This window comes from Nerophis lumbriciformis, linkage group LG18, assembly GCF_033978685.3.
Source record: "Nerophis lumbriciformis linkage group LG18, RoL_Nlum_v2.1, whole genome shotgun sequence".
NCBI classification, from domain to species: domain Eukaryota; kingdom Metazoa; phylum Chordata; class Actinopteri; order Syngnathiformes; family Syngnathidae; genus Nerophis; species Nerophis lumbriciformis.
The window spans coordinates 33,017,501-33,027,953 of NC_084565.2; the positions used below are offsets into that span (position 1 = coordinate 33,017,501).

Sequence of the window (10,453 nt, forward strand, 5' to 3'; positions counted from 1 at the left end):
CTTCTCCACTGCTCTTTTAGTTTTGTTCTGTTTTGTTTGATAGGCCGTTTTACTGCCGTGTGACTGGGACCTCAACAATTACAGTATATTTGTGACTTATAGTCTGGTGCGGCTAAAATATGGACACATATTTCATTATTCTAAAATTTTGTGAGTGCCGCCTATATACCTGTGCGCTCTATAGTCGGGAAAATACGGTGATGTGTTCATAAGCGAGGGGTCAAATCTATTTGTGTATTGTTACAGCCTTTTCTGGTGAAAATGGGCGGAGTCTTACGTGTTGTTGGGCTGCTGAAGGACAGACATGGGGATCCTGTGACAGCAAGCCCAGCAGGACACCTCCGTGATGCCGTAGATGTTGTAGATGTTGGTCTTGTTGTCCTCATGACGCCACGCGCTCAGCACAGACGGCGGCGGGCACGACTCTCCGCCCAGAGCCAGCACGCGCAGCGACGAGCCGGACGACAGCACTTCCTGTCTGAGGAGGCGCGGCCCAAAGCGACCCAGCAATGTGGGCGTGGCCTGCGCAGGTGAACACATGAGCGTAGGAATGTCACCGATGTTGTCGCTAAATGAGTCACCTGCAGGAGCGTCGTCTTGTGCCTCCCGAAGAGAAGCCCGGAGAGCCGCCTGGGAATCTTCTTGAGCACGGCGGGCACGATGAGGAGCTGGGCCCCGGACGATAACGCCAGGAATATGTCCACCACAGAGGGGTCAAAGGTCAGCGGCGAGGCCAGGAAAACCACGTCATCAGCAGTCACCTGAAACAAAGACCTGACGACAACGTCCATGTCAAACATTTATTTTTTGGTAACACTTTAGTATGGGGAACGTATTCACCATTAATTAGTTGCTTATTAACAAGCAAATTAGTAACATATTTGCTCTTAATGAGTCATTATTAAGTACTTATTAATGCCTTATTCTGCATGGCCTTATTATACAACAACCCTAACCCTAACCCTAACCCTTCTGCGTCTGGCGTGGGCGTCACCTTGACGGGCTGTAGATGGACCGTGCACTCCCCCCCACCCCTAACTCTAACCCTAACCCCAACTCTAAACCTAACCCCAACTCTAACCCTAACCCTCTAACACTAACCCAATAACTCCAAATAGAGATGTCCGATAATGGCTTTTTTGCCGATATCCGATATTGTCCAACTCTTAATTACCGATTCCGATATCAACCGATACAGATATATACAGTCGTGGAATTAACACATTATTATGCCTAATTGTGTTGTGATGCCCCGCTGGATGCATTAAACAATGTAACAAGGTTTTCCAAAATAAATCAACTCAAGTTATGAAAAAAAATGCCAACATTGCACTGCCATATTTATTATTGAAGTCACAAAGTGCATTATTTTTTTCAACATGCCTCAAAACAGCAGCTTGGAATTTGGGACATGCTCTCCCTGAGAGAGCATGAGAATGTAGGGGATAGCGGGGGGTGTATATTGTAGCGGCCCGGAAGAGTTAGTGCTCCAAGGGATTCTGGGTATTTGTTCTGTTGAGTTTATGTTGTGTTACGGTGCGGATGTTCTCCCGAAATGTGTTTGTCATTCTTGTTTGGTGTGGGTTCACAGTGTGGCGCATATTTGTAACAGTGTTAAAGTTGTTTATACGGCCACCCTCAGTGTGACCTGTATGGCTGTTGACCAAGTATGCGTTGCATTCACTTGTGAGTGTGATAAGCCGTAGATATTATGTGACTGGGCCGGCACGCAAAGGCAGTGCCTTTAAGGTTTACTGGCGCTCTGTACTTCTCCATACGTCCGTGTACACAGCGGCGTTTTAAAAAGTCATAAATTTTACTTTTTGAAACCGATACCGATAATTTTCAAACCGATACCGATAATTTCCGATATTACATTTATTGGCCGATAATATTGGCAGTCCGATATTATCGGACATCTCTAACTCTAAATTAAGTCTTTGTTACAATATGTTCTCCATACTAAAATGTTACAATTTTTTTCATTCAGATTAATCACGATTAATCACAGTTGCAACAAAAGCGCCATACTTTTGTTGAAAACGGGTATTCTCTGCCAAGTCACGCCGACATCCCGGGACCAATTTCAAGTTGATTGTGATGTAAAAAAGAAATGTGCTTGGCTTTGTGCGTGCGCACACTTTATTACATCGGAGTTTTTAATGGCGTACCTACTTTTCTGGATTTGAACGACATCTATTTTTAGTGAAAGTGCCACATTAGGCCCCTGACCGTATAACAACCCACACCTTTAAGGTAACCATCCGCCGTTAAGATAAAGCAGCATGAACCGACAAAATAAATTGTCTTTATACATGATTAATGTGATATATTTGTGATTAATCACACGTGTTAACGCGTCACACCTTTTCTTTCCCAGTATATTAAGCAAAAATCGCAGTTTAATGTAATTTTCCAGTTATTAATTACATCGATAGATCCGATTTCAACAATTTTACAGCACTTGAACCAAATTTCAACACGTTTTCAAACCTTTGTAAAACCTGAAGTAAAAGGGGCATATTTAAGATAATCCTAACCTCAGGTGCAGGATGTTGGGAAGAATACACCGATGTGGCACCCGCACGATCTTGGGAAGCCCCGTCGTTCCGGATGTGTGCAGCACGTACGCCAGGCCTCCTGGTCCAGACGCACGGAGGGATCCGGGTCGTTCCGCTTCCTGCTTCTGCTCGGCGGCCGGCAGCGACTCGACCCGAACCAGGGTGAGTTTGAACTTTGGCAACACTGCACAAACCTCAAGGGTCACGTGTTGGCCGAGAGCGGCCTGGAAGGGCTTTAATACGAGAAGAAAAGAAAATATCAGCAAGTAACTCCAGACTTATTTAGTAAAGAATATGGCTTCACAATTCTGCAAAAATGTGAATAACGATGATTTTCTTGCTTAAAATTAAGATTCTGATTCATTAGGACATGTTTTTTTATACAGACACACACACACACAATGTCTAGGACAGGGTGTCAAACTCATTTTAGCTCAGGGGCCGCATGGAGGAAAATCTGTTGCAATCAAAATCAAAATCATGGCATTAAAACTAAAAAATAAAGACAACTTCAGACTGTTTTCTTCATTGTGATATATATTGTAAGAACGCGAGGGGGAGGGCGCGTCCGGACAGCCCTGTGTAAGTCGCCGGGTTGAATGCTGCCAGGGACAGATAGCACTCAGACTAATTGTATTGAATTGTATCCAATAGGGAATAAATAATTCTGATTTTAAGTTTACGCATGATTGATTGATTGAAACTTTTATTAGTAGATTGCACAGTACAGTACATATTCCGTACAATTGACCACTAAATGGTAACACCCAAATAAGTTTTCTAACTTGTTTAAGTCGGGGTCCACGTTAATCAATTCATGGTAATGTGTGTAAGGTGTGTAATTTGTTGTGAGTTCATGCACTGTGTTGGTTTTGTTCTTTGAACAAGGTGATGTTCATGCACGGTTCATTTTGTGCACCAGTAAAAAAAAACATACGACTTTTTCTTGAATTTGAAAAAATATTTTTCACTAAAGAAGGGTTTGGTGAATGCGCATATGAAAGTGGTGGGGTTCGGTACCTCCAACAAAGTTAAGAACCACTGCGCTAGAATCTTCATTGTGCTTTTGTTGACCAGAGAGGAGATTCTGGAGAGAAATCTTGTTCGCTGGTTGACCTTTTTGATTACCTTGGTTGCCATTTTATCACAGGAAAGATTAGCCTCTAGAACGGAACCTAGGTAGGTGACCTCATCTTTCCTGGTGATAACAAAGTCGCCCACTTTAATAGTGAAGTCACTAGAGATGCGCGGTTTGCGGACACAACCGCGGAGTCCGCGGATAAACCGCGGGTCGGGCGGGTAAAAATAGATTTTAAATAGATGCGGGCGGTTGGCGGTTGAACCAATTCGGAAATATATATACCGTACATAGTTAAATGTTGTTACCCACATACGAAAAACGAGCAGCACTCTTTGAAACAGTCAATTGTTCATCAGGCACCGCATCCCAGCAACAAGTGGCGCAAGTGAGCTCTCCTTCAGCGCAGCAGGGCGCATTTTAGAGGCCAGGCGCTCTCGCATGAATCCTGGCACTGTATATGCCATTTTATTCCTGCTTAGTGCTAACAAAAAAAAAAGTAAGTAGACATACGGTTGGATATGTTAAACGAATTAGTCTACGTTACCTAGGCTATACCAAATAAGCCCATGTCTAACCTATATTGAGTTCGGTCAGCTAAATCATTTTGATGGTTACGTGTTGTTTGGGCGCACTACAAAGCAAAGGAATTAAGGCAATTGCGTTGTTTATTGTGGTTTTTTCTATTCGAGATATACTACTATGTGTGAATAATTATTTGGCCTCGCTTTCAAGTGAAGCGCATCTCCGATTGGCGACAATGTAAGGCTATTTAGCCTGCTTTGTTTGTCGCGACCGTCTATTTTCATTATAATTCAAGTTTGATGATAAAGTGCAGTCTGATGGGTTTGATTTCCCCCCTTCAGCTATTTGCCTTGACCAATAAGTTGCAGGTAATTTATTATTATTATTTATTTAATTTATTTTTGTTTAAATAGAGATGACATACATATGGTATTGTATAATTTAAGTTTGTGCGCTTGATTGACAGCCTACGGCTTATGAGGCACATTTTTTATTTATTTTTTTATTTCAACTTAAAAACGTATGAGCCTATATGCCTATGCCTACAACATAGGCTATGTGTTTATCTTTATTTTCCTGCCTGTCGTTGACAATGGAGATTGTCTGATATTTTGTCATGGCTGCAGATCAATCAATAAAGGTTCATCTTTGTCGCGAAATTGTTCACTGCTTCACTGTGCACCCCGCCCTCGTCCCTATTTGAGCATTATAACGTTAACAAGTTAATATTCATTGAAATAAATTCAGAACATTTTTTTTACCTAACGAAAATATAGGCCTAGTCTTTCTAAAACATTTTTTTAACTTCTTAAAAGCCTCGTTCTGCTTGCTGCAACAGCGCACACAAAGTGTGAGGAACGCACTCCTGATCTGAGGGCATTGGCAACAATAGTCAAGACTTTCTTAATGGAAATGACAATAATATTATAATAATGATAAATAATATTATCACGCATTAATATCTCTTAGCCACGAATGCATGGCACGCATTGAATGTCTCTGCTACATTGGATCAGTCTCCTTTCTTTAACAGGCAAAAGCTTCATAACCTCACTAATACCTTGCATCATCTATATTAGATATATAACAACGGGCGGGTGCGGGCGAGTGTGGTTTTGATAAAATGTTGGTTTGGGTGATGGCAGATGGTTGACGACTTTTGCGATGCGGTTGCGGATGAAATAATTGCCTATACGCGCATCTCTAGAAGTCACTGACTTTCTTAAGGTTGATTTGGGACCCAAATAGGATGGAGTCTTTGAACATGTTCACATTAAACGAATACGTCGACGGTACTCTCTGCAGTTAAGTAAACAAACACTTCCAAATCCAGAATAAACGAATGTATGGTTAAACCTGAAGGATGTCGCTCTTCACAGCACAATACTTGAGGCCACACCTGATCATGACCCGGGAGGAGAGAAGCCCTGGAGCCCCTGGATCCAGCGGGACATAGGCCGCAGGGGTCTGCAGGATCCTGCCCCCAGAAAAGACATCATCAACTGGCACAACATTCCATAAAAAAACATGTTTTATTCCGATTTTTCGCTCAACTCACCCCAGGATCCAGACTGGAGTGAGCAGATCATCGCTGCAACACAGTCCGATCACGCCGTTATTGGCGTTGCACTTCTCTTGAAGACTCAGACATAGTTCGCCGGAAAGTTCTAGTAGGTCCTTGTAGAGCAGAGACACGCAGCCTTCAGACGACGAGCCGCTGTCGAACGTCACTGCTACTCGGTGGGAGTTAACAGATGCGGCGGCGGTTACGAGCCCCTGCAGAGTTCCACCCGAGTCCATGGGGGAAAAGAAACAACTTCACATTACCGACGGCAATGTTTACGTACGGAATACAGAACGGGCAACAAATGTTGTTTATGTCCCCTCGTTTTGTCGCATGATGATGACGTCGAACGTTACATCACATAATGGTGGTGATGCAGGACGCATGGGGGACGGTTGCGTTCAAATCACGCTCGTTAAAACCAAAGACCGGTTGATTTTTTTTAACGGCCACAATCGAAATATACTATACCAGAAAAAAATGGAACAAAAGAGCAAACAAGCATAATGTAACGTGAAAAAGAGCGAAACTATTCACTCAACACCTCAGGAAAATAACGAAATGACAAAATATAATTAATTAAATCGATTTATTAAACATTTTATGTTCAATAGGGGAAAACGCTATAATTTTACAGCTTTTTTTACGTATCTCTAATTTACTGACTGTCTTGAACGCGACACAAGAACCCATACTAAAGAATAGACATTTAAATAGTTACCAGATAGAACAAGGGATTGAGGAAACGTTTTTAGACAACATCATAATATACACAGATTAGGGGTGTGGGAAAAAAATCGATTCGAATTCAAATCGCGATTATCACGTTGTACGATTCAGTATCTATTCTCATTTTTCAAAAATCGATTTTAATTTTAATTTTTGTAATATTTTTTTTATTTTTTATTTTTTAATTAATCAATCCAACAAAATAATACAAAAGCAATACCATAACAATGCAATCCAATTCCAAAACCAAACCCGACCCAGCAACACTCAGAACTGCAATAAGCAGAGCAATTGAGAGCTAGGAGACACAAACACGACACAAAACAAACCAAAAGTAGTGAAACAAAAATGAATATTATCAACAACAGTATCAATATTAGTTACAATTTCAACATAGCAGTGATTAAAAATCCCTCATTGACATTATCATTAGACATTTATAAAAATTTAAAAAAAGAACAATAGTGTCACAGTGGCTTACACTTGCATCCCATCTCATAAGCTTGACAACACACTGTGTCCAATATTTTCACAAAGATAAAATAAGTCATATTTTTGGTTCATTTAATAGTTAAAACAAATTTACATTATTGCAATCAGTTGATAAAACATTGTCCTTTACAATTATAAAAGCTTTTTACAAAAATCTACTACTCTGCTTGCATGTCAGCAGACTGGGGTAGATCCTGCTGATGTATTGAATGAATACAGAATCGTGTTGAATTGAAAAAATATCGTTTTTGAATCGAGAATCGCGTTGAATCGAAAAAAAAAAAAACGATTTATAATCGAATCGTGACCCCAAGAATCGATATTGAATCGAATCGTGGGGCGCCCAAAGATTCGCAGCCCTAACACAGATGCATCAAAAAATATAAGTAATAAAGTAGGAGCTGCAGCAGTTATCCCACAAGGAAACATAGTATTAAATAAAAGAATCAGTGATAAGTTATCTGTTTTTACGGGGGAATTGGTTGCAATTTATATGGCAGTTAACTGGATAGAGGAAAATAAAGCAAGGAAAGCAGTCGTGTGCTCGGACTCCAGCAGTGCATTGATGAGCATAAAAAACATCGCATCAGAAACAAGACAAGATCTAGTTTATGAAATAGTTCAGGCAATATACAGAATAAATAAAGCGGGAGGTGTGGTAACATTTCTTTATGCTCCTGCTCATGTAGGAGTTGTGGGGAATGAATTAGCTGATATACGCAAAACAAGCACCTAATAAAACAGAAGTAAACATGGAGATGAACCACAGTAAAGAAGAAGTGAAGAACATCATTAAAATAGAACACAATAAAAAGTCGCAGGATAATTGGAATAAGGAAAGAAAAGGTAGAGAGTATTACAAAGTCCAGAGGTGAGTAAGTGAAATGAGAGGAGGCAATAGAAATAGGAAGGAAGAAGACATTATTACTTAGGCTGACCATATTCTGAAATCCCAAAAAGAGGACACATATATGCGTGCCAAGGCCGGGACTAGGTGAAAATTTGCCAATGATACTCGAACTTGCTTTATAAATCATATATTTATTTAAATAAAGCATTTTTCCTCCTCTGTTGACAGCAGTGTTGGCGCTAGGAATTTTCTAAATGGGGTCCCAGCGTTTCCAGTGAGGGTTGGACTCCGCCAAGGCTGCCCTTTGTCACCGATTCTGTTCATAACTTTTATGGACAGAATTTCTAGGCGCAGTCAAGGCGTTGAGGGGATCTGGTTTGGTGGCTGCAGGATTAGGTCTCTGCTTTTTGCAGATGATGTGGTCCTGATGGCTTCATCTGGCCAGGATTTTCAGCTCTCGCTGGATCGGTACGCAGCCGAGTGTGAAGCGACTGGGATGAGAATCAGCACCTCCAAGTCCGAGTCCATGGTTCTTGCCCGGAAAAGGGTGGAGTGCCATCTCCGGGTTGGGGAGGAGACCCTGCCCCAAGTGGAGGAGTTCAAGTACCTCGGAGTCTTGTTCACGAGTGAGGGAAGAGTGGATCGTGAGATCGACAGGCGGATCGGTGCGGCATCTTCAGTAATGCGGACGCTGTATCGATCCGTTGTGGTGAAGAAGGAGCTGAGCCGGAAGGCAAAGCTCTCAATTTACCGGTCGATCTACGTTCCCATCCTCACCTATGGTCATGAGCTTTGGGTTATGACCGAAAGGACAAGATCACGGGTACAAGCGGCCGAAATGAGTTTCCTCCGCCGGGTGGCAGAGCTCTCCCTTAGAGATAGGGTGAGAAGCTCTGTCATCCGGGGGGAGCTCAAAGTAAAGCCGCTGCTCCTCCACATCGAGAGGAGCCAGATGAGGTGGTTCGGGCATCTGGTCAGGATGCCACCCGATCGCCTCCCTCGGGAGGTGTTTAGGGCACGTCCGACCGGTAGGAGGCCACGGGGAAGACCCAGGACACGTTGGGAAGACTATGTCTCCCGGCTGGCTTGGGAACGCCTCGGGATCCCCCGGGAGGAGCTGGATGAAGTGGCTGGGGAGAGGGAAGTCTGGGCTTCCCTGCTTAGGCTGCTGCCCCCGCGACCCGACCTCGGATAAGCGGAAGAAGATGGATGGGATGGATGGGTCCCAGGGACCCATCAAGTCATAAAAATGGGGTCCCACAGTACATTTTTGGGGCCCCACTTTTTTGTAAGCGTTTTGAAAAAAAATTATAAACGTATGCATTATCCTGTTATATCTCACATTCTATATTGTGTTTTGGAAAAAGGTTGTCGTAAACGTTACTCAATTCATTAAAAAAAAAAAGAAAACAAATTTGTATACATATGTAACTTTATTCAGTTATAAACATTCATTCACTTTCTTCTTTCCTTCATGGATCTAAACTTTACCGCTGCTCGTAGTTTTTTCTATGTTTTTATTTAATAAGTTGTAGGTGTATTTATTTCAGTATAAAAGTGTAAAAAGTGTTTTGCTTGGGTCATGAAATGATGATAATGGTGTGCCAGGGCATACATACATTTTATATTTAACGCTTAAATCTCTGGAGTCAACATCAACTTCAGATCTATTCCTCATTTCAAAATGTTTTAGTTTTTTTTTAGTTTTTTTGTTTGTTTGTTTTCCGCCCTTTTTTGTCAAACAAAACTATGTTTTTTATGGCAAACACAAAATATGCAAAATCTTCCACCAAAAATATTTTTCAAAGTGGAATATTTGATGTGAAGTAATGGGAACCTTGGATAGGTCAATAATTCATAATAACATTGATTTTGATTCAATATTATGTTTTGAGCTATGACAGTTTGAAAGAAAAAAAAACAGCTTTGTTTTATTAGTCAACGTTGCAACTTTTTCTAAATTACATTTCACCTTTACGCTTTTTTATTTCACTTTTGTTATGTTTTTGTTTATTTTAATAGTAATTTTAGAATGTGCCGTGGGCCTTTAAAACATTAGCTGTGGGCCGCAAATGGCCTCCGGGGCACACTTTTGACACCCTTGCTATAGATAATAAAACATTTAATGTGATAAATCTATGGATAAAAAGCAGAGCCTGGCGACGCATGCGCGTTTATCATAACTTTCTCGCTCTCTCTGTCTCCGCCTCTTCTTCACCAATGTGCTGCACGCACAATTTGTTTTGTTTTTAACCCCTTCTTAACCCTGGACGTACATTGAAAATACACGCAACCCTAACTCAAAATGCCGGACATTTGAGGCATTTAAGAAACTCCGCCCGGGCAGCTCCGCAAAAGAGGACATATGTCCGGTGAAAAGAGGACGTCTATTATTACTAGAATGAGATTAGGACATACATACTTAAATAGTTCATTAAAATTGATGGGGAAACAAACTACAGGACTGTGTGATTCTTGCCAACAGATAGAAAGTGTAGGACATGTTTTGATACATTGTAGAAAATATAATAGAGAAAGGGAAATACTGGAAAGTAAGTTAGCGAAATAAAATATTAGGTTAGCAGTGGAAGATATATTAGGATTGAATTCAGAACATGTAGGATATAAAGCAATATACACATATTAAAAAAAAA

At 41.2% G+C, this 10,453-nt stretch overlaps 1 protein-coding gene across 1 annotated transcript in view; it reads right to left on the reverse strand.

Moving 5' to 3' along the window:
- Nucleotides 1–6,044, reverse strand: part of aasdh (aminoadipate-semialdehyde dehydrogenase) — a 23,810-nt gene extending 17,766 nt beyond the window's left edge. The window contains exons 1-5 of the mRNA XM_061978156.2: nt 5,723–6,044; nt 5,521–5,641; nt 2,541–2,794; nt 582–774; nt 278–522 (exon numbers count right to left, since the gene is read on the reverse strand). Of these exons, the coding sequence (XP_061834140.2) occupies nt 278–522; nt 582–774; nt 2,541–2,794; nt 5,521–5,641; nt 5,723–5,964 (1,055 nt within the window). The 5' untranslated portion in view covers nt 5,965–6,044. The remainder of the gene's footprint in view (nt 1–277; nt 523–581; nt 775–2,540; nt 2,795–5,520; nt 5,642–5,722) is intronic.
- Between the last annotated feature and the right edge of the window lie 4,409 nt (nt 6,045–10,453).